Here is a 25,821-nt window from a genome sequence, read left to right as displayed (position 1 = left end):
AGATTAGGGGTTAATACTATTTATTATAGGGTTAGTGAGGCGGATTAGGAGTTAATAACTTTATAATAATAGCGGTGCGGTCCGCTCGGCCGATTAGGGGTTAATAAGTGTAGGCAGGTGGAGGCGACGTTGTGGGGGGCAGATTAGGGGTTAATAAATATAATATAGGGGTCGGCGATGTTAGGGCAGCAGATTAGGGGTACATAGGGATAATGTAAGTAGCGGCGGTTTAAGAAGCGGCAGATTAGGGGTTAATAATAATATGCAGGGGTCAGCGATAGCGGGGCGGCAGATTAGGGGTTAATAAGTGTAAGGTTAGGGGTGTTTAGACTCGGGTACATGTTAGAGTGTTAGGTGCAGACGTAGGAAGTGTTTCCCCATAGGAAACAATGGTGCTGCGTTAGGAGCTGAACGCGGCTTTTTTGCAGGTGTTAGGGTTTTTTTCAGCTCAAACAGCCCCATTGTTTCCTATGGGGGAATCGTGCACGAGCACGTTTTTGAGGCTGGCCGCTTGCGTAAGCAACTCTGGTATCGAGAGTTGAAGTTGCGTTAAATATGCTCTACGCTCCTTTTTTGGAGCCTAACGCAGCCTTTATGTGGACTCTCAATACCAGAGTTATTTTTATGGTGCGGCCAGAAAAAAGCCAGCGTTAGCTTTTCGAGTCGTTACCGACAAAACTCTAAATCTAGCCGCAAATTAATAATGAATATTGCATAAATCTGCTCTTACATGTTTTAATCCACTTAACTGCAAAGGGCTCCAATTCACTTCTATACATGTCTATATGTGTGTAGATATGTATTTATGTGTTTATATGTGTATATATGTCTGTAAATACATTTATACACATATAAATACATAAATAGATATGCACACATATATACAGTATATAGACACATGTATCTCCATGTTAAAGCAGCCCTTTGACTGCCTTTTTTCCCTAACACCTGAGATCTCATATCTTGGAGCCTTTATAACTTTAGCGTACAATATTTGTTTTTAACCATTTTTATTAGATGATGTTATTATGAGTGTAATCATACTTTGTAATGTGTTTTGTGCAACTTTTATGCTTTGCAAAACAGTTTACCAGAGCTCTGAAGTCGCAGTAATGATTCTAGCGTAAATTACTTTCACCTTGTAATACCAGCCGTAAGCCCGACGAGCGCAAACACCCTCGATAAACCCCTTATTGCCCTGGATCAAATGTTTGTGCTCCACTTGTAATCTGGCCCTTATTGTATAAAGGGACATGAAACGCAACATTTCCTTTCATGATTCGGGTAGAGCATGCAATTTTAATCAACTTTCTATTATCAACTTTTCTTTGTTTTCTTGGTCATTTTTGTTTTGAAAAGCAGAGACATAGGGGCCCATTTATCAAGCTCCGAACAGAGTTTTTGGGCCCGTGTTTCTGGCGAGTCTTCAGACTCGCCAGAAACACCAGTTATAACCCATAACCCTGTCCGCCTGCTCTGATGAGGCGGACAGGAATCGCCGGAAATCAACCCGATCGAGTACGAGCTGGCGGCGCGAGTCAGCAGGGGGCGGTGTTGCTGGTGCAATGTTAAATGCGGAGAGCGTATTGCTCTCTGCATTCAGCAAGGTCTTGCGGACCTGATCCGCACTGTCAGATCAGGTCCGCAAGACCTTTAATAAATAGGCCCCATTACCTCAGGAGCGCTATATGGCAGCAGTTTTGTAAGAATGTTATCCATTTACAAAAGTGCTAGACAGCAGCCCTATTTCCTGCCATTTAGTGCTCCAGGCATCTACTTAGTTATTTCTTCAACAAATAATACTGCAAATTTGATAATAGAAGTAAATTGTATTTAAATTGTATGTTTGTTTGAATTACAAAAGAAAATGTTTGGGTTTGATATTCCTGTAATATCCCTTCAATGTCATGTCTAGTAAATATAATTCCTATATATAGAGTCATAGGGGCATATGTATCAAGCTCCGTATGGAGCTTGATGCCAAGTGTTTCTGGCGAGCCTGCAGTCTCGCCAGAAACACCAGTTATGAAGCAGCGGTCACAAATACCGCTGCTCCATAACCTGTCCGCCTGCTCTGAGCAGGCGGACAGACATCGCCGGAAATCAACCCGATCGAGTACGATCTGGTTGATTGACACCCCCCTGCTGGTGGCCCATTGGCCGCAAGTCTGCAGGGGGTGGCGTTGCACCAGCAGCTCTTGTGAGCTGCTGGTGTAATGCTGAATACGGCGAGCGTATTGCTTGCCGTATTCAGCGAAGTCTGGCGAACCTGATCCGCACTGTCGGATCAGGTCCGCCAGACTTTGATAACTAGAGGCCATAGGCTCTGGTTGGTTTTTAATGTAAACAAAATCTAGAAAGTATATTAGTAATTATGCATCAATTTCCTAAGTAAAATTAAATCAAGTTTTAAGTGATTTTTAATCCTAGCTTTTGTAAAACGCTAGGATTTACCATTGGAACAAATAAAGGGGACATTCAGTCATGAAGTGTAAAATACTTCATGCTGAAAGTTCCTTTATTTGTTTGAAGCGTTCACAGCAGAACGCTATTTTGCTGAGGTAACATTTCCACCTCTTGGCCAATAGCCGTGTGGGCTATCCGGCTTGGCGCCAGCTGGGACGCACGGCAATTTACTAAGAGGTGGAAACATCACCTCACAGCAAAACAGCATTCTGCCGCGGGCTGTCTGAGCAGCTCAGAGCGGCGAACGCTTCAGACAAATAAAGGAACTTTTAGCATGAAGTATTTTATACTTCATGACAGAAAGTCCCCTTTATTTGTTCCACTGGTAAATCCTAGCATTTCACAAGCACTAGGATTTACCATCACTTTAATATCAAATTAGTGCATGGAAACCTCTGTGCACAAAGCAACTAACTAGAGCTTTACTTTAAAAGCAGTGCTGGATCATTCACGTTCCTATGGCACTGTAAATATTAATCTGTGTCTAAGACATGCAATAGATGTTAAATGTTACTGTGCTTCATTGTACCCTTACACTAAATACATAAAAAATGTCATGTCATCGCCTGATGATTCATTTTTCATTGGATATGTTCAGGAACTTCAAGTAAGAAAATCAATGAAGCCACAACCATCTCACAACTATTCATTTCTCGTTCTACTGTTAAGGGTTCCAGCATCACAAAAAAGCCTTTACAATTTTAAAACAACATTCAAATTTATGACTATGAACTAAATTGCTTCATTCTTTAGTTATCCTTTGTTGAAGACATAGCAATATACATGGGTGAGCCAATAACAAGATGTATCTATGTTTAGCCACCAAACAGCAGCTCCTGAGCTTATTTAGATATGCTTTTCATTACCGAATATCAAGAGAATAAAGCAAATAAGATAATATAAGTAAATTTGAAAGTTGATTAAAATTGCATGCTCTATCTGAATTCTGAATGAAAAAAAAAATTGGGTTTCCTGTCCCTTTAACTAATATATTAAAAAAAAAACTTTATTTATGACAATGTTTCTGAATTCCAGTTCTCAGATTTTCATGATATCTGAACTAGAGCACAGGTGAAATAATCAGCTGATGGTTAAGAGCAGGTTAGATACTAGGGCCTCTAGTTATCAAGTTCTGGCGGACCTGATCCGACACTCCGGATCAGGTCCGCCAGACCTCGCTGAATACGGCGAGCAATACGCTCGCCGTATTCAGCATTGCACCAGCAGCTCACAAGAGCTGCTGGTGCAACACCGCCCCCTGCAGACTCGCGGCCAATCGGCCTCCAGCAGGGGGGTGTTAATCAACCCGATAGTACTCGATCGGGTTGATTTCCGGCGATGTCTGTCCGCCTGCTTAGAGCAGGTGGACAGGTTATGGAGCAGCGGTCTTTGTGACCGCTGCTTCATAACTGCTGTTTCTGGTGAGCCTGCAGGCTCGCCAGAAACACGGGGCATCAAGCTCCATTCGGACCTTGATACATATGCCCCTAGGGTTGCTGATCAGCTGTTATTTCACCTGTGTGTTAGTTCAGATCATGAAAATCTAGCCTGTTAAGGGATCTGAAGACTGGAAATAAGAAAACTACTCTATAAAACTCTCCATTAGATATATGCATTCATTCACTACAGGTGCCAACGCGGCTCTTTTCTGTGCCGGATTTATTCTTGTTAAGGTGCTAAACACTGAGATCTGTGCGGCCACCTTCTTCCACATTCATTAGCACCCAGAGTACACAAATGAACATATCTACTGTCCACTCTAACATATACAAAGAGATCTTGAAAATAGTTTAAGAAAAATAAAAGCAAGACAACCTTGTCAGATTTTTTTCAATGAATTCTTTATTCTTAAATGACAGGTTGAATTTGGCTAGTGTCAACAATAAAATAATAGCGGCGATAACTTTATTTCAAGATAAGATGGGAAGAAATGATGAATGAAAGTCCTATTATTATTGAACAAAGAGTATTATTGTAGATTGCAACCCATGTAAGTTTACCTTCACTTTAACTATTCTGCACCCCACTGTGAGTGTCATTTCTTCTGCTGGCTGTGTTTACTTAGGCTATTTAATAGCGGAGACTCCAGTATCAAAACTTTCAGTATTGGTTGGGATACCACAAGCTAAATCAGCTATTTCAAAGGCCAAAATAGGGGTAAAAGAGCTACTTGTAAACAATTTAATACACTCCAGCAGGTAAAATGGATCATTGGGAACAATTTAAATCGAAGAACATTTTTGGGGGAACTTTCCCTTTAACACAACTATGGCTAGATTATGAATGGTGCGCTTACTGTTGCACAGGAGCAATAGGAGGTTTATTGTGGCTCTTTATGGGCTTTAGAACTAGCGTGCATATTATGGGTTAAAAGTAAACACATTCACTTGAGCTCAATTGAATTAAACATGGTTGGATTAGCGTGACTTCCGAGCGCTGGTTAACTGTTACGAGTGACAAAAAAGTTGCCCAAAACACATAAAAAATACATTGAAAAGCACACTTACACACTGTCTGATAAAAATTATTAAAAAAATTATTGCATAAAAAAATTATATACATTTAAGAATAAATAGAACATATTCTGTTATGTGAAGAAAATTGGAATGTAAAATATTAATATTTCATGTTGAGTTAAACGTGATCTGGTTTGTATTCGAATAAGGGTGTTAGTTTTTTTTTTTACTTTGCATGCCCCATTGAAATCTGTTGAGGAATATGTTCTGTGTTCTTAATATTCAAAACGTTTTACTTTCAACCTGATGCACGCAAAAATCTTTCTTCTAGCGCAGTTAACGTAGTTGTGCTAATTTGCGCGTCACTCGTAATCTAGCCCTATATCTGTTAATGGCAGGAATGTCCACTAACTAAATGCTAGAAAAGATAGGTGAGATGAACCTCAATGAATTTCTAAACACATCTTGTCTGAACAACAGGACCCCCCTGGAAGCCTCACTATTGTGCATGCATCTATGTATCATGTCTGTAGATTAATACATGTAATGAAGGGATTTTTCTCTCTAGATAGAGCTTTGAATATGCACTGAATTTAATCCTCTCTTATACATTGGTGGTATTTGAACTATGTATTCAGAATTTTTGTATTTTATTTTTTTCTTAGGTTTTGGGGGATGTATAAAGGACACACAATTTATAGAAGGTTTGTTTATTAACTTTGCATCTGTATCCAGAAGTGCTGTCAGAGTCATTCTAGAGGGATGCCCAGCAACAGATAGTTTGGTTAACTGCAGAGGAAAGGACTCTGTTATTGTGTATCAAGGAAAAGAGGAGACTGTTTATGAGCGTGGCCTACAGTCCTTTACAGGTACATAGTTTCAGTTTATGCTGGTCAATTATATAGCATTTAAGTCATTTATAATGATGTCAATTACCAGGATGTGAGATAATGTACTAATACCGGTATATTTATATTTGTAAGCCATCCATTGCATAACTCTTAAACTAGATATGTGCATGGCGAAAAAATTCGGTTCGGTTCGGTTCGGTTCAGTTTGGATCGATTCGGAATTTTTCGAATTTTGGTTCGGACCGATTCAAATTCGGAGAAATTTGAATCGATTCGGTTCGGATTCGTTTCGGATTCGAAGAAATTCGGCTGGATTCGGTTCGATTCGGAAATTTGGAATTTCGGTAAGTGTTAGGTGGGATTAGACTAGTATTATGTACAGTATATTAGGTGTAACCCATAGCAGAGTGATATAACCTAATATACTGTACAATACTAGTGTAATCCATGGCCAGCCGAATCTACCGAATAAATCCGAACTAATTCGGATTTATTCGGTAGATTCGGCAGTATTTTAATTTGGAAATTCGGATCGATCCGAATCCCGAATTTTACGAATTTGTCCGAATTTCTGAATCGATCCGAAACGAATCGCACATGTCTATCTTAAACAGTAAATCAATATCCTAGTGTCCTTAATGCTCCCTAGGGGTGATTCTTTCCCTTTTTCCAGCCACCATCTTCCTCTATTTCTACAAGAATATAAATATTTCCTTCTCAACAGCTGCCTTCCTCATCTTCTCCATAGATGACTTGCTCTATAAAGACAGCAAACTTTGTCTTCCCAACATGAGTACTTCTTCTTACCCTTGGATTTCTTTCATTTCCTGCCTTTCTTGTGTTACCATTTTGTAGTTTCAAAAGCGCTAACATTTTTGGCTCTTCACTTGTATTCTGCGCCATAACAAATTAATATTATTGGTTATGTGAAAAAGCTACATTCAAATTCATTAATCATCATCAATACGAAATAAATGATCATTTATGTTATATTTTCTATTTGGTGCCAAATATTTTGATTTCTTATAGGTATCTGAAATGCCTTGAGAAAACCTGATTGAAAAGCATGCAATAAATCTGTTTCTGAAATGTTTTCATTTATTTTTTGTGTGTATTACACGATTTTTCTGTTATCTTCTTTGCTTATTTAAACCATGCTCTTTTTATTGGTTGAAATAGTTTAGAAATGTTTAAACAAAAATACTGCTTCAGCCACTATGTGATGTTTTTGAATGTTAATTTAAATCTATTGGAATGGGGTGGGGAGGGAATCATGTCTTTCCAGGACTTTGTATAAAATAAATATTTGCGAAATTTATAATTTGTTTTTATTAAAGCAGATTTACGCTTTTTTCCCCTTAGTTTTCTTCTGTAAAGTGAAAAAATGCATAGAATGCCAGCAGAGGATCAGCTCTTAAAATAATAAAAATGTCCTAATTTATAATGGATATTTTGTGTTTCAACAAAATAAAAATACAAAAATAGTCTAACAATTGCGTAAAGCCATCCACGATTGGCTAGAGCAGAGGGTGTGTGCCGTTCTTCCAATAGTGTGTGGTGAGGTAATGACGTGGGCATCAATACGCCCCCCTGTCACTGTACTCTGTTCCGCTTCTCACTAAGAATGGCCTGTTAGAGAGAGATGATAGGAGCACTATGTGCTGAATCTGGTATTAAATCCTCATATATTTCATCAATTTATGCTCAAAGATTTTAAGGATTTTAAGGCCGTTCTTAGTGAGAAGCGGAACAGAGTACAGTGACAGGGGGGCGTATTGATGCCCACGTCATTACCTCACCACACACTATTGGAAGAACGGCACACACCCTCTGCTCTAGCCAATCGTGGATGGCTTTACGCAATTGTTAGACTACATTTGTCTATCATGCTAGCAAAACAGGATTGGTCAATGAACCCTTTTTAAGGAAACCCCGGGTAGTGATCGGGTTAGCCTTTGATAAAGCATATGCGAAACGCGCGTTAGGCCGTTCGCACTGTTGCTCTCCTTAAATTGTCTTTAAATATAGAAAACGGGGAATAACTTAATTTTGGGAAATTTGTTAACTATTGGTAATTTGTTGGCCCAAACTTTGGGCATCTACATAGGTGTTACTGTGCAGCTGAGACAGCGATATTGGGGAGTGTGGAGACAGATACTTATTGACTTATATATTACAGGCAAATCTGACATATACCTAGTAATAGTCACGTCTTCCACACTCAACCTCTGAGCCCGCTGCCGCTATGCATACATAGAATTTTCAGTGAAGTTTTTATTATTTCCTCATACAAGACATTTTCTTAATTTTCTGGCTTATACGAGGTTACTCCTTTACTAGAGAGCATACAGTGCAATTTTATTTTATATTTATATTTTTTCGTTTCATAGTAATCTTCTTTTCTTATATAACATAGCTTTATGAAATTTTAATTAAAAGTGGCATGGTCCACAACACTGGGATTATTTTATTAATGTATATAATAAACGCAAAATTTTAAATAAACTCATTTTTCTACAAAATGAACTCACTTACCCTACATGTATGAGATGACAATCCCCCCAAGTGTGCCATAATAATGCCTCTGTTCTTTTCCTCTCCAAATATTTAAACTATATTTTGGCATTAGTCACTACCTTATCCTATACAGTACTAAGGTTTATTAGGATTTAGGTTTGTGGATTATTATCTCCAGTTCTTTCCCAACTCTCCCTTTAGGTTAAAAGGGAAATATTTTGTATCCTTTACAGTTCTACAACTATATGAAGGTTCATTTGTAACAATGTGCTCTATTCTGTTTTGTCCTAAAGAATATCTGTACAGAGTGACTGCTTCAAATGAAAGAGGATCAGGAACTAGTAGCTGGAGTCGAGGACGTACAAGAGCAGTAGGTAAATATATTTTAACCTGTTAAATTTGTTACCATTTTAATTGTTTAAACTTGATTTCAAAATATTATATTTGGTCCCAGGAGCTGTAAATTTATTTTGAATGAAGGAACTCATTCTTCTCAAATGGGATAATTAAATATTTTAATATTTATTTTGTACCAAAAGTGTTGAGCAGGTTTTTTTGTTTTTTTTAATTCAGTGTTCCTTGCCCATAATTAAACAGAAATTCAGCTCAAAATGTAATTCCTCATAAAATATTTAATTAATAAATTATGCATAATAAAAAAAAAAAAATCTGCTATAATTTATAATTATTTATTACTGCTTTTATAGTAAACAAATAGGCCCCTATTTATCAAGGGCTGGCGGATCTGATCCGACACTGCGGATCAGGTCCGCCAGACCTCGCTGAATACGGCAAGCAATACGCTCGCCGTATTCAGCATTGCACCAGCAGCTCACAAGAGCTGCTGGTGCAACGCCGACCCCTGCTGACTCGCGGCCAATAGTCCGCCAGCAGGGGGGTGTCAATCAACCCGATCGTACTCGATCGGGTTGATTTCCTGCGATGTCTGTCTGCCTGCTCAGAGCAGGCGGACAGGTTATGGAGCAGCGGTATTTGTGACCGCTGTTTCATAACTGCTGTTTCTGGCGAGCCTGCAGGCTTGCCAGAAACACGGGGCATCAAGCTCCATTCGGAGCTTGATACATATGCCTCATAGTGTTTTCACTCCTCCCAGGGAAACTGGAGTGCATTCTGTGAAATGCAGAACCCTGCTACTCTTAAGTGACTGACTGATATGTTCAGGATCTCATTTATATCTGTCACTAATCGGCCACAGCAAAGGAAGTGAGATGCACAAATCAAGAGACTTTTCAAGGGGTGTGTCTTTGGCCTACAAAACATTACTTAATTTACAAACAACAATAGGAAGGGTCTATATCAAAAGACCGAAGTACACAAGACGCAAGACGCCGCAATCCCAAAGTTCTAAATACCGAAATTTAAAAATGCTGGCACAACATAATCCTGAATTTTAAAATGCCGAAAAAAATAAAATCCCTAACTTGTAAAATACCGAAAACCAAAATCGCAAAACAATGAAATCCCGAAAGCAGTTCATATCATCACTATCTTTTTCCCTCTGCCTGCAGGGTTCCAAGGGGCCCCGCCAATCCTCTAGCATCTGCTCCCCTTGAACCCCCTAGGCGGAGGCAAAATTATAGTGAAGATGGGGACATCACAGCACGTAACTATAGGTTTTTTAAGTTTAGGCATTTTGCATTTTCGGGATTTCGATTTTCGGGATTTTTTAATTTAGGGATTTTAGACATTCGGGATTATGATCATTCTGGATTTCAACATACTGTCTTACGGTATTAGGGATTTTGAGTTCCGGTATTTTGATTGCCTCCCCAATAGGACACATAACTGAACAATGTGCACAAGCCGAAATTGTTATAGTTTTATTAATTATTTAAATCTCTGGTAAAAAAAAAATATTAATATATAACTAAAGAGATTAATAAATCTAATAGATTATTTAATCAGAAAGACATGGACGATGTTTTAATTAAAGCTTTAAAAATCTTATGAAAAGTATCATAGAAAAAAATAAATACTTTTCTGGAAAGTTTAAAAAGGAAATATCTTTAGTAACACTTTGAAAAGAAAAGAAAGATCAAGATTCCAGTCATACACGAGACTGCTAAAAATGTTGTTTTTTTAAAGAATGTTAAACATCAATAAAGTAAAATTATTGATACAAATAACGTAGCAAATGTATTTTAGTTACATTTATTTTTGTAAATTTATACATAAATTGACACAGAGGGGTAGATTTACCAATGTCTGTCCGACATGATACGCATACATCGCTGAATGCCGACGGCATACACTGTCGACATTTATCATTGCACAAGCAGTTCACCAGAACTGCTTGTGGAATGCAGCTCCCTGCAGATTTGCTGCCAATCGGCCGCTAGCAAGGGGTGTCAATGCGCCCAATCGTATAGGATCAGGCGGAATGAAGACCGCAGCCTCAGAGGCAGCGGACAAGTTATGGAGCAGCGGTCTTTAGACCGCTTCTTCATAACTGCTGTTTCCGGTGAGCCTTAAGGCTCGCGTGGAAACAAGGGGAACAAGGGGAACCTTGTTAAATCTACCCCAGAGTATATACTTTCATTTTTCTTTGTTTCAAGCAGATTTAGAACTTGTGTATTTAAAAAATTTAAAATAGTAAAAGGGGAATTGAATGAACAAGAAAAATATGTTATTTTAATCAAATAATGTATTAAAAAATAGTTCATGGAAGTAGGAATAAATATAATATTACTGAAACTATTCATTGTAAAAATCCATATAAAATATCTGACACTGACAATATAATCATATGTAAGGATAAAAAAATGTTTGGGATATTTTGAATAATGACAGAAGTAAAAGAAGAATAATACATGTTTAGCATATACAAGCATTTAGAAGGAATAAGGTTTATAAAATCTTTTTCATTTATTCTGGTGTAATATTAGTTTAAAATGTTTAATTTGCTCTGTAAAAAAAAGATATCATATTTGATCTTATATCTTAAAAGTTTAAACCAAGAAGGTTTGAATTATGATTTAGATATAAATTTAGCTTCTCTTTAATTATATTTTTCTGTCCAATATTCTAATTATAAATTAAAATACATTTTGAAAAAATGTTGTTTAGTGTGCAGAATTGGATCTTTTTATTGGATCTTATATATAAAAAATGTTCTTTTATATGTTTTGAAATCTAAAATATTTGACCTCTTCAGTGCTAAGCCATTTCACACCCGAAACCCTTATGATGGGACCTTTTATTTTCAAATAGGGGATCTTATAATACATTTTTATGGTAAGCTGATAGGAGCAGCAATGCACTACTGGGAGATAACTACTATCTGATCGGTGCGCATATATTCCTTATGTGATTTAGGATATCAAGAGAATTAAAGGGACAGTCTAGGCCAAAATAAACTTTCATGATTCAGATAGAGCATGCAATTTTAAACAATTTTCCAATTTACTTTTATCACCAATTTTGCTTTGTTCTCTTGGTATTCTTAGTTGGAAGCTTAACCTTGGAGGTTCATATGCTAATTTCTTAGACCTTGAGGGCCATCTCTTTTCAGAATGCATTTTAACAGTTTTTCACCACTAGAGGGTGTTAGTTCACGTATTTCATATAGATAACACTGTGCTCGTGCACGTGAAGTTATCTGGGAGCAGGCACTGATTGGCTAAACTGCAAGTCTGTCGAAAGAACTGAAAAAAGGTGCAGCTTGCAGAGGCTTAGATACAAGATAATCACAGAGGTTAAAAGTATATTATTATAACTGTGTTGGTTATGCAAAACTGGGGAATGGGTAATAAAGGAATTATCTATCTTTTAAAACAATACAAATTCTGGTGTAGACTGTCCCTTTAATGAAATTGTATAATAGAAGTAAATTGAAAAGTTGTTTAATATTGTATGTTCTATCTGAATCATAAAAGAAAAAATTGGGTTTCATGTCCTTTTGATTTTATCTGATATTACATCAGAATTTGTTAACAAAAATCTATTAGTCTGCTATTTCCTATAGGGAATGTATTTCAGGGCAGAAGACAAGCAGCTGAATGGCAGCTTAAATTTATATATTAAACAGTTAAATTAGTAGTTACTGCTACAAGCCAGCAGCACAAAACATATATTTTCCTTTTTTAATTCAGCCAGGACTGACCAAGGACAAAGGTGAAGCTAACATATTTATTGTCTGATTGCTAAATCATTATTGAATAGTGTACATTTGAATTTTCGAAAACCTTTATTGCCTACAGAGAAGCGTTTCTATATTTAAAGTAATGTTTTTAAAAGCACAAACGAAAATATTTTTTTTGCATGTATTACTTCATTATTATTTTTGTTAAAAAGGGGAGCTCATTTATAATTTTCAGACAATTCAAAATGGTTGGAAACATTTCTAGTTTTTACACTCATCCAAATCCCTTTGTCTACTATCCATCTATCTTTTTATTTATCTATCTATCTATCTATCTATCATCTATCTATCTATCATCTCTCTAATGGTCTGTCTCTTTCAATCTACTTTTGGCAGCACTGTTTTTTCTTTGTCCCCTTTATTCAGTCACCGTTGATAAAGTTGTTTCAGTTCAAACTCTTACAGTACTGTGGTATCTAATAAATTCTTCAAGGAAATTTAAACTAAGGGCCAGATTACAAGTGGAGCGCTAATTAGCAATCTCGCCCAAGTGTTAATTGTGCTAGAAGTAAGCTTTTTGCACTCATATTATGAGTTGAAAGTAAACTGTTTTCGCTTGTGCGATAATCCGAGTGCAAACATCCGAACTCACAATATCTCGTTCATGTTCACATATTCCCTCATAGAAGTCAATGGAGAAAAAAAAGTGGAAAAAAAACATCCCACTCTCATGCAAACCCGATTGCATATTCTCATGTGCACTTACCCAGCATGAAAATATGAATATTTTACATTCCAATGTTCTTCACATAGCAGAATATGTTCTATTTATTCATAAATAAAAATTTCTACATATATCTGAAGGTATTTTGGTACAATATATATCAATACCAATAGATAAACATGATTATAGATAGGTGTATATATATAATATATATATATATATATATATATATATATATATATATAATCATCCGTGGTGGTATAGCACTCTCAGAAACACTTCACATCATTTTCTTCAGCCCGGAGTGCATTTAAAGCATAATACAAACATCCACAAGTAAAATGCACTCACCAGGTCTTGATCAGATATCATTCTTTATTTGTGTGACATTTCGGGGTTGCCCCGATCCTCAGACAATCCTTACAGTAAGATAGTGTACTTACCCAACTTATAAAGGTAGATAATTCCCACCTGCGATACTGTCGGCGGCATTCAGGAAGTCCTGCAACCACGTGGTACATACCTACATCATTGCTTGTTATGGCAACCGGAAGCTGTGCGGCAAATCTGTGAACATTAAAAACAAATACAAACTAATAGGCGATACTTCATAGGAGCTGTAGTAGGAACATGATATGTATAGTAAAGGAGAGGGTAGTTAACTCTGCACGGGTCTTTTACACATAAAAATGAAAATTGCAAAGGCCCTGCCTGTAAGTACTTAAATGGTAAGTGGGCATTCTAAACCTAGGGAGTGCAAAATATACACTTTCATATGGCAATTGCGCTCTAAATCATAAACCAACATAAGGCTCACTAGATCCCATGTACTCATCAAACCACATAAGGCAGAACCATAAGCCAATCAGGTTATAAATTGTTCCGACCATGTAGTTATGTGGTATGCATTAAACCTAACCAACCCATATACTTGCAAAAACAAGGGGGCAAAATTAAACAGATCATAGTTCATTTACATTGTGTGATGTAACTTAGAATATTAATACAGACTATTAGGTAGAAAATGTAGAGCTAGAGAAAGACTGGATATACGTCTGAACTTACAAAGAGAGAACAAGAAAAGAGAGAGATACACAGATTATTGTATATCATACGACCTTAATTACAGTAAACAGTGCCAGTCCAGATGGGCATTCAATCCCTGGGGGGCCATGGTACCCAGATTGAAAATCCATCTGGACTTGCACTGCAGTAACATCCTGGCCCTATCCCCTCCTCTAGAAAGCGGAGGTACATGGTCCATAATAATATACTTACCTGTGTAACTCTCACTTTTCTTGTTCTCTCTTTGTAGGTTCAGACGTATATACAGTCTTTCTCTAGTTCTGAATTTTCTACCTAATAGTCTGTATCAATATTCTAAGTTACATCACACAATGTAAATTAACTATGATCTGTTTAATTTTGCCCCTTTGTTTTTGCAAGTATATGGGTTGGTTAGGTTTAATGCATACCACATAACTACATGGTTGGAACAATTTATAACCTGATTGGCTTATGGTTCTGCCTTATATGGTTTGATGAGTACATGGGATCTAGTGAGCCTTATGTTGGTTTATGATTTAGAGCGCAATTCCCATATGAAAGTGTATATTTTGCACTCCCTAGGTTTAGAATGCCCGCTTACCATTTAAGTACTGACAGGCATGGCCTTTGTAATTTTCATTTTTATGTGTAAAAGACTTGTGCAGAGTTAACTACCCTCTCCTTTACTATCCATATCATGTTTCTCCTACAGCTCCTATGAAGTATCGCCTATTAGTTTTTATTTGTTTTTAATGTTAATAGATCTGCCGCACAGCATCCGGTTGCCATAACAACCAATGACGTAGGTATGTATCGCGTGGTTGCAGGACTTCCGGAACGCCGCCGACAGTATCGCGGGTGGGAGTTAGGTACCTTTATAAGTTGGATAAGTACACTATCTTACTCTAATGATTGCCTGAGTATGGGGGCAACCCCGAAACGTCAAACAAATAAAGAATTATATATGATCAAGACCCGGTGAGTGCATTTTACTTGTGGATGTTTATATATACTGTATATATATATATTTAGAAATGCTTAAATATATATTCTGATATGTACAGAATATTGGAATGTGAAATATTTACAGTAAATAAATAGTTAAAACCTTTATTAAAAATAATTATAGCATAAACATGTTTTTATATGTTTTCATCTACTTAAAGGGACATTCTAGCCAAAGTTTGAATCCGTATGGATACATTTCAGTTTTGAATAGAAGCATTTTTGCAATATACATGTATTAGCAAAAATTCTTCTAATAAAAGCTCTAACTGTTTCAAAAGTGTTTTTAAATATTCACTGTGCACCAGCATGTTAAGCATAGCACTTGCTCAGAGAGCCTAAGGTGGTTGTATCATCTGGTAATGACTCAATGTGTTAATTGCTGAAATGATTCAAGCTCCACTGATGCTCTGAGCAGCTGCATTATTTAAAATGCTGGTGCACTGAAAATATGTAGCTATGCTTCACATGCACATACCGATAAAAATGTTAACACTAAACAGTGATAACTCTTACTAGAAGCATTTTTGCCAATACATGTATATTCAAATATGTTTCTATTCAAAGATGTAATTCATCTATGTGCATTTAACTTTTGACAGGAATGTCTCTTTAACTACAGATGGCTCCAATCTACTAATATGTATTTATGTGTTTATATGTGTATATATGTCTGTAAATACATATATACCCATATACAGTAAATACATAAATATGTATGCACACATATAAAGACATATCTATACAAATACATATTTAGACATGTATATGTATGTATCTCAATGTTAAAGCCCTTTGTCTGCCTTTTTTTTCTAACACCTGAGATCTGATATCTTTGAGCCCTTATAACTTTTGTGTGCAATGTGTATATATATATATATATATATATATATATATATATATATATATATATATTAAATCATTTTTATTAAATAGTTTTATTATGACTGTAACTTTACTTTGTAATGTATTTTTGATGTGATTTGTGCAATTTTTAGTTTTGCAAAACAGTTAACCAGAGCTTTGAGGTTGCGGTAATCATTCTAACATAAATCGCGTTTTGCTCAAGCGATCGCATTTACTTTCAACTAGTAATACCAGCAGAAAGCCCAATGAGCGCAAACCCCCCCGCAATACACCCGTTATCGCTCACGCACAAATGTTCGTGCCCCATTTGCAAGAGTATGCATATAAAAGTTTATATTTGTTACACGTTTGAACATTTCCATTTTCTCATTTTTACCATGTGTACTAATTAGAAATATTCTTTATGCAAAAGATGTGCATAAGATATAAAGCTTAAGTTTATTATGAAAAATAGGATACACGGTCCATCTATATTTCATACATGCCATCTTTTGCCCTGACTCTTTAGTTAGATTTAAACAAATTGAATGTGGAAATTGGAATGTTTGATCATTAGATCATCTAATTTTGGATATGTTGGCGTTTGATATATTCAATATGTAAAAGTGTCAAACACACTTAATAACAGACAAACCAATCATATCTAAATATGTTGGATACATTTAATTTTTATTTTTGGAGTTAAAAAAATTGATTGACTGAATTACAGATCATTCAGCTGAATTTTTTACTTCATAATGGTTAAAGTGGCATGAGATTTTTCATACAATTTAAAGTATAAGTTTAAAAATAGGTGTTTTTGTTTTTTTAGATTATGTAAAATTATGATTTTTTGAGGTAAAAAAATTGGTAAATTATGTGGATGAATCTCCAATAGTGAATCATCAGAAATGGTTGTCTTAAGTCATCTTATCAATATTTTCTGTTTTGCTTGTACAGTTCCAGAAAATTTGAAAATTCCCTTAAGAGTTCTCAACATAAATGCACACAGCGTGGAGGTTACCTGGGACAGACCTTCTGGGGTCACAGGAGTAATTGAGCAGTACATTTTGAAAGCATATCCTGAAAACAGTCCAAATATATTTACCAGCAATGCTTCATTTCCTGATAACAACATTGCTAGTGGTAAGATTCTAAGATTTATTTTGAGGTGTTCTTAAAATCTTCTTATGTATTGTTTATGCTAAACAATGTTTAGAATGAATTATAACTTATGTAATTTAGGCTATTTCTAGGTAGGGGGTCTCTATGTGCCTTTAACAGCTCATCAAAAAAAGCCCAATGAACCTAAAAAAAACTTGTTTTAAAGCTCAAAATTCCTTCTTTAAATATAGGTTTTAATAGCCAGGTGATTTGTGTAATAATAGTGAGTGATCTCCTGAAGTGAATACTTGGAAACCCCTATGTGCAAATCAAAATTATATAAATATATCCAATTACTTAATTTATATGAGGATAACCCCCTCTTTTTCAACAGAAAAAAATACTCACATACTATTGTTTTACAACTTTATTAAAATTGTTCACAAATTTTGTTGTAGAGTCCTCGCATGTACAGTTTGAAAAAACAATATGTAACCCCTTAGCATCGCAAAGTCATACACTAACATCTAAATCCCTAACCTAATACCCCCTAACTTAACCCAAATTAAAATACACAAAAATTTACAAAATAAATCTACTTTAAAAAAAAAAATACCTGTAAAAGTAAATGAAACCTAATCTTACCTTGAAAACAAAAACTACCATTACTAAAAAAATAAACAAAAACCCTAACATGACAAAAAAAATCTAACATTTCAGAACATAAAAAAGTAATTAACAAAAAATAAAAGAATTAATCCTATTCTAATACCCCTTAAAAAAACACCCCAAAATAAAAAAGCCCATTTTTAAAACTAAACTACCAATAGCCTTTTATAGGGCATTGCCCTGAAGCGAATCAGCTCTCTAACATTACACCCTCCCCCCCAAAAAAAAAGACTATCTAAAAAAAAACTAAATTACAAAGTGCAAAAGAGCTGAATGCCCTTTTAAAGACAATCGGCTAGATTCCGAGTTGTGCGTTAAGGTAAAAAAGCAGCGTTAAGAGGTCCTAACGTTGCTTTTTTTACGCCCGCTGCTATTACGAGTCTTTGGCCTTACTGCAAAATGACACGTAAACTTCGTAAAGTCTTTTTTCTATGGGACTTCCATAGCGCCGGTATTACGAGTCTGTCCTGGGAGGCCAAAAAGTGAGCGGTACACCCTACCCTGTCAAGAGTCCTAACTCCTATAAAAGTCAGTAGTTATGAGTTTATGGTACAACGCCGTAACATAAAACTCATAACTAAAGTGCTAAAAAGTACACTAACACCAATAAACTACATATTAACCACTAAACCGAGGCCCTCCCGCATCGCAACTAAAATAATTTTTTTAACCCCTAATCTGCCGCTCTGGACACCGCCACTACCTACATTATTTTTATGAACCCCTAATCTGCTGCCCCCAACATCGCCGACACCTTCATTATATTTATTAACCTCTAATCTGCCACCCCCAATGTCACCGCAACCTACCTACACTTATTAACCTCTAATCTGCTGCCCCCAACGTCGCCGCCACTATAATATACATATTAACCCCTAAACTGCCACACTCCCGCCTCGCAAACATTAATTAAATATTATTAACCCCTAAAATGCCGTCCCTAACATCGCCGCCACCTACCGACATTTATTAACCCCTAATCTGCCGCCCCCAACGTCGCCGATGGGCATTGCCCTTTAAAGGGCAGTTAGCTCTTTTGCGGCCCAAAGTCCCTAACTTAAAAATAAAACCCACCCAATACACCCTTAAAAAAACCTAACACTAACCCCCTGAAGATCGACTTACTGTTCTGAAGATCCGACATCCATCCTCAAGGAAGCGGCAGAAGTCTTCATCCAACCGATCCGAAGTCCTCAACGAAGCCGGGAGAAGTGGTCCTCCAGACGGGCAGAAGTCTTCATCCAGATGGCATCTTCTATCTTCATCCATCCGACGCATAGCGGTTCCATCTTCAAGACATCCGATGCGGGGCATCCTCTTCATTCGCTGACTAAAGACGAATGAAGGTACCTTTAAGTGACGTCATCCAATATGGCCTCCCTTAGATTCCGATTGGCTGATATAATTCTATCAGCCAATTGGAATTAAGGTAGAAAAAATCCTATTGGCTGATTGCAGTTCAATCCTATTGGCTGAACCTTCTAAGGAATAACTTGCGCAAGTATATAAAAAAAAAGACTACACGCTTGAGGTGTCTGCCCTTACGTTTACGGGCACAGAGGATCCAGACGGTGACTCAGGTCATAGGGCAATTGACCTCCTGGGAACTCCCCCACCTGAGAGGCTGCCGAAAATACGGAGTAAGTAGATGCGGCAAGCGCTGGGGAATAAGGCAGAATGCTGCAAATAAGGTTAGCTGGATTCATCTTCAAATAGGGGTAAGAACATTTACACTAATAACCCTTACCTAAATGGAATATTCAGTGAACTGACTTAAAATTACAAGCATTCCTGTTCATTTACAAACGTGAATACCATTGTCATCTGATATTTGCCACTAATACTCCACTACACAGCTAATATCACTGTATATGGGATTATAATCTGAAAATAACTGCATGATATATATCCCTAACGGCATCATTGCAAGGATTGACTTTTATCTGATACATTGTATCACCGCTCATATAACTTCTGTAACAGTTTTTGTATTTTAACCATTGGTATACTTTAGAAAAGTCCCCACTCAGAAAACCTACTGTTTTTTTGTGCTAATCAAAATAACTTGAATTTATGAATCAGTGTTGCAACACTTAGGTATTTTATAATTTTTATTGTATATTTTACATGCCCATTTTATAGCACTAAGATTTGTGCTTCTCTATTAATAGGGTTACATTTGTAATAAATTGTTGTTTATTTATGTTTTACATCTAGTTACTAGTTCTTTAGTGATTTCAACATTTAGAAGACCTGTATATGTTTTACACCTGTCGCTAATTATCTAATCTGATTTGATTTCAACATCGACAAGCCTTTAACTCTCTAAATACACACTAATATAATAGTAAGATATCACTTTATCCATAGTACTTTTAACCCCCAGTGCTATCTCTAGCGCCTCATTTCCACCTCCCCATCTCCTTCAAATTATTCGCTATCTAGGAAGAAGATAGTAGGAATTAGAGGCTTAGGGGCTATTAACTCTAGCGCTTTTTTATTTACCCCCTTTTTTTCTTCTTTAAAAAGGGACACAGAAAAAATACATATGTCAGGGATGGTTTTAGTGCTGTTTAACCCCTTAGTGACCAGAGCACTTTTCCATTTTCTGTCCGTTTGGGACCAAGGCTATTTTTACATTTTTGCGGTGTTTGTGTTTAGCTGTAATTTTCCTCTTACTCATTTACTGTACCCACACATATTATATACCGTTTTTCTCGCCATTAAATGGACTTTCTAAAGATACCATTATTTTCATCATATCTTATAATTTACTATAAAAAAATGATAAAATATGAGGAAAAATGGAAAAAAACACACTTTTTCTAACTTTGACCCCCAAAATCTGTTACACATCTAAAACCACCAAAAAACACCCATGCTAAATAGTTTCTAAATTTTGTCCTGAGTTTAGAAATACCCAATGTTTACATGTTCTTTGCTTTTTTTGCAAGTTATAGGTCCATAAATACAAGTAGCACATTGCTATTTCCAAACCATTTTTTTCCAAAATTAGCGCTAGTTACATTAGAACACTAATATCTTTCAGGAATCCCTGAATATCCCTTGACATGTATATATTTTTTTTTAGTAGACATCCCAAAGTATTGATCTAGGCCAATTTTGGTATATTTCATACCACCATTTCACCGCCAAATGCGATCAAATACAAAAAATTGTTCACTTTTTCACAAATTTTTTCACAAACTTTAGGTTTCTCACTGAAATCATTTACAAACAGCTTGTGCAATTATGGCATAAATGAAGGTAAATTCTTCTCTGGGATCCCCTTTGTTCAGAAATAGCACACATATATGGCTTTGGCGTTGCTTTTTGGTAATTAGAAGGCCGCTAAATGCCACTGCGCACCACAAGTGTATCATGCCCAGCAGTTAAGGGGTTAATTAGGGAGCTTTTAGGGAGCTTGTAGGGTTAATTTTAGCTTTAGTGTAGTGTAGTAGACAACCCCAAGTATTGATCTAGGCACATTTTGGTATATTTCATGCCACCATTTCACCGCCAAATGCGATCAAATTAAAAAAAAACGTAAAATTTTTCACAATTTTAGGTTTCTCACTGAAATCATTTACAAACAGCTTGTGCAATTATGGCACAAATGGTTGTAAATGCTTGTCTGGGATCCCCTTTGTTCAGAAATAGCAGACATATATGACTTTGGCGTTGCTTTCTGGTAATTAGAAGGCCACTAAATCCTGTTGCGCCTCACACGTGTATTATGGCTAGCAGTGAAAGGGTTAATTAGGGAGTTTGTAGTGAGCTTGCAGGGTTAATTTTAGCTTTAGTGTAGAGATCAGCCTCCCATCTGACACATCCCACCACCTGATCCCTCCCAAACAGCTCCCTTCCCTCCCCCACCCCACAATTGTCCCCGCCATCTTAAGTACTGGCAGAAAGTCTGCCAGTACTAAAATAAAAGTGTTTTTTAAAAAAAATGAAATTTTTTTTTAGCATATTTACATATGCTACTGTGTAGGATCCCCCCCTTAGCCCCCAACCTCCCTGATCCCCCCCAAAACCGCTCTCTAACCCTCCCCTCTGCCTTATTGGGGGCCATCTTGGGTACTGGCAGCTGTCTGCCAGTACCCAGTTTACAATAAAAAGTGCTTTTTTTTTTGGTTTTTTTGGTTTTTTCTGTAGTGTAGCTTCCCCCCCCCCCCACCCCCCACAGACAAACCCCCACCACCTTGCTGATTGTTTAAAATTTTATTTTTTGATATATTTTTTATTTCCCCATTTTCTGCAGTGTAGCGGTTCCCACCCGCTCCCTCCCCGTGCACGCGCCCGCCCCCACCCTCCCGTGCACGCGCGCGCGCCCGTGTGCGCCCCCAGCCACCCCCGCCCACGATCCCGCCCCCCTTCACATCCACATGGCCAGCGATGGCCGCCACCCGCCTCCCGGTCCGGCTCCCACCCACCAACGCAGGTAGCCACCGATCTCCGGTGCAGAGAGGGCCACAGAGTGGCTCTCTCTGCACCGGATGACTTAAAAAGGTTATTGCAGGATGCCTCCATATCGAGGCATCACTGCAATAACCGGAAAGCAGCTGGAAGCGAGCAGGATCGCTTCCAGCTGCTTTCCACACTGAGGACGTGCAGGGTACGTTCTCAGGCATTAACTGCCTTTTTTCTGAGGACGTACCCTGCACGTCCTCAGTCGTTAAGGGGTTAAAGAAGCATTTTGTATAAGAACCCTAACATATGTATTTTTTATAAATGCCCCTTTTTACCGCGGCAATATGGTCACCCTAGGTTTAGCGGTTAATAGTGTGTTTAGGTACTTTGCAATGTGGGAGGTAGGTCATTTTTGTGAGTAGGGTTAGCTCTACAGCAATATTTTTTACTTTCAACTTGTGATACCAGTGCAACCGGACTCAGGCAAATGAATTACCGCTAGCGCAATTGTAATCTAGCTTTGAATGTTAGTGCTACAGAAGAAAATAATCTTAAAAATTGAAGTTTTGGTTTAATATCTTTTCAGAGTCCATTTCAAGTTAAAAACATGCTAGTAACCTAGAGACAGGAAATTCTTCTTGTCTGTCATAAACTTATATAATAAGTTTTCCAATTGCCAACAAATATTGACTAGTTTAAAATATTAAACTATACCTATTGTAATGCACATACTATGTTGTATTTAAGCCATCCCTGCTGACACAACTATGCTGCTAAGCATTCTAAAGTTGTAAGAATCTTATTTTACTCTCTGGTCCTATTGTGAGAAATAAAGATATAAGGTTGTAAAATCTTCCATTCATGTAATCATATAAGGTTTTATTCAATCACTAATGTTACCAAATCCAAAATATATGAGTGCGATGGCAAAGAAAATCATTTTATCTTCATATCATGATCAGAATAATAACTAAGTGAATTTACTTAATTATTATGTCTTCTGCCAGCAACCCAGACAATTTCAATATATGTGAACTATAGGGTCATCCAAACAGGATGGCTGTTGAATGAGAAAAGCTTACACAAAGAACTGTCTATAATTATGGTTTGCAGATTGGATAGAAGGTATTCATCAGCGGTAGTAATAGAAAATATCAATAAAACAAAGCTATTGGTGCAATGTTTATGATTGTTTTCCCCCAAGATTCATGAGGAGATGCACTGGTTTATATGCATTTACTTAATTTTGTCTATCCAGACCTACATTTTGCTTTTTATAAAACAGTAAAATAGCTTTCTCAAGGCAATGTCAAGTGGCATCAGACAGGTTACCAAACCAGGGTTAATTTCTGAGTATGTTTTTACACAATATGGCCTAGATAGCAAGTGAAACACTATCGATAGCGCAGGTTGAGCTAATGATATTGTGGGCCCACGCTCAGGATAGTGCACTATCTGGTATTAAAGTGAATGGTAAAACAGAATTACCAGAAAAAGTTTAGAGTGGCTGATAACTCTTTAGTGTGCCCTAAAGTTTTAATATGGTAAATGACAAGGTGTTGAATGGTGAAGGGCTCAAAGGTGTGTGTGTATATATATACAGCATATATATATATATGTGTGTGTGTGTATTTTGTATCAGACCGTGCTTGTTTATGTGCGCCTGCCAAGGGATCTTTCTGAGATTGCACAGCCTTCTGGGACAGGTACACACTTTGGCCCAGATTACGAGTGGTCACCAAACATTTGCACGCAAGCAATAAGGGGTTTATCATGTGTGTTTGCACTCATCTGGCTTATGGCTTGTACTGCTAGTTAAAAAGTAAACAAGATTGCATGAGCACAATCTCGATTTACGCTAAAACGATTACAGAGACTTCAGATCTCTGGTTAACTGTTTTGCAAAACCAAAAAGTGTCACAAAACACATCAAAAATAAATTAAAAGGTACAGTTACACTCATAATAACACCATCTAATAAAAATTATTTAAAAAAAATATTGCATACAAAAGTTATAAGGGTTCAAAGATATGAGATCTCGGGTGTAAGAAAAAAAGGCAGGCAAAGGGCTTTAACATGAGATACATACAAATACTATACATGTCTAGAGATGTATATTTATATATGTCTATATATGTGTACATATGTATTTATATGTGTACATATTTATATACAGACATACTGTATATACACATATAAACACATAAATACATACTGTATATACACATACTGTATATTCACATATATAAGTGCATTGTAGAACTTTGTAGTTCAGTAGATGGAAACGTAAAATCATATTTATGTAATATTAATATTTAATAAAGGTTTTAACTATGTATTTACTGTACATATTTCACATTCCAATGTTCTGCACATAGGGGAATATAAATACACACAGTGAGAAGCAAACTCACAGGAACAAACAACCGGCTCAATAACATTGTTAGCCTGTTCTTTGGTGATTTATCACCTGGGTGCAGCTTCTTTTTAGCCCAGTAATGCTTTTCACAGAGAAGAACTTTCCTGTAGAATATCAGTCTGATCCCGCCTATTACGATCAGTCCAGCGCCAAAATACCAGGCAATTCCTCTCTGAGCAAGGAACACAGCAACTCCAGATGATTCAACCTTCATTTGGCCTTGCCATTGAGGTGCAGCCATATTCCTCTAAGCATTACTGGGCTAAAAAGAAACTGCACCAGGTAGTAAATCGCCATCGTTTTTGAACTGGTTGTTCGTTCCTGAGAGTGCGCTTCTCTGTGAGTGTGTGTGTGTGTGTATATATATTTATGGAAAAAAATCAGATACATGTAGAAATATGTATTTAAGAATTCATAAAGCATATTCTTCTACGTGAAGAACATTGGAATGTAAAATAGTAATATTTCATGACGGGTTAGCGCACTTGAGATAATTTGATCAGGTTTGCGAGCGAGTATGGATGTTATTTCCCCCCCACGCTCTAAGCTGGATGTCTATAGGTACACAAACTACAAACATCAGCTTACACTAAAATTAGCTTATTCCAATGATTACAAGTTGAGCACAAAATATTGCTTCAGAGAAAGCAATATTTGCACTCAACTGAGTAATAATTCCTGGCGGACTGTATCCCTTTCTGTTTGAATTTGCATTTGCATAATGACCCTGGGGAAAGTCTCCCTAAGGATGATGGGGGAAACCCGATGTGAACTCCCTGCCCAATGTGCTTAGAGGGATATTGCTGCACCTCACTAATGAACTCTGAAACCATTGTCTGTATGATAAGTGATAATGGAGATGTACATGTGGGCGTCTATAGTTAAGAAAGGGTCAACCTATCAAGTACAAGTCAGATTCATGTCTGATGTCTCTTCAAGGAGAGTTTGTTGAATATGAGTGCATTCTAAGGAATATCTAAATTTTACTACAAAAGTATAAAAATAGGGGGTGCCACATATACGGCTAGATTATGAGTTTTGCGTTAGGCTTAAAAAGTAGCGTTAGCCGGTCCTAATGCTGCTTTTTAACGCCCGCTGATATTATGAGTATTGCAGGTACAGGTGTACCGCTCACTTTTTTGGCGAGACTTGGAAATACAGCAAATCCACTTACGTAAATTGCGCATCCTCTTTTTTCAAT

General features: G+C 36.9%; 1 protein-coding gene across 1 annotated transcript in view; it reads left to right on the top strand.

The window, feature by feature from the left end:
* Positions 1-25,821, top strand: part of USH2A (usherin) — a 2,188,359-nt gene that overhangs the window by 715,862 nt on the left and 1,446,676 nt on the right. The window contains exons 27-29 of the mRNA XM_053712759.1: positions 5,588-5,791; positions 8,584-8,664; positions 16,975-17,160. Coding sequence (XP_053568734.1) covers positions 5,588-5,791; positions 8,584-8,664; positions 16,975-17,160 — 471 coding nt within the window. The remainder of the gene's footprint in view (positions 1-5,587; positions 5,792-8,583; positions 8,665-16,974; positions 17,161-25,821) is intronic.

The sequence above is a fragment of the Bombina bombina genome, chromosome 4 (genome assembly GCF_027579735.1).
Source record: "Bombina bombina isolate aBomBom1 chromosome 4, aBomBom1.pri, whole genome shotgun sequence".
NCBI classification, from domain to species: domain Eukaryota; kingdom Metazoa; phylum Chordata; class Amphibia; order Anura; family Bombinatoridae; genus Bombina; species Bombina bombina.
This window is presented reverse-complemented; position numbering and strand designations above follow the sequence as displayed.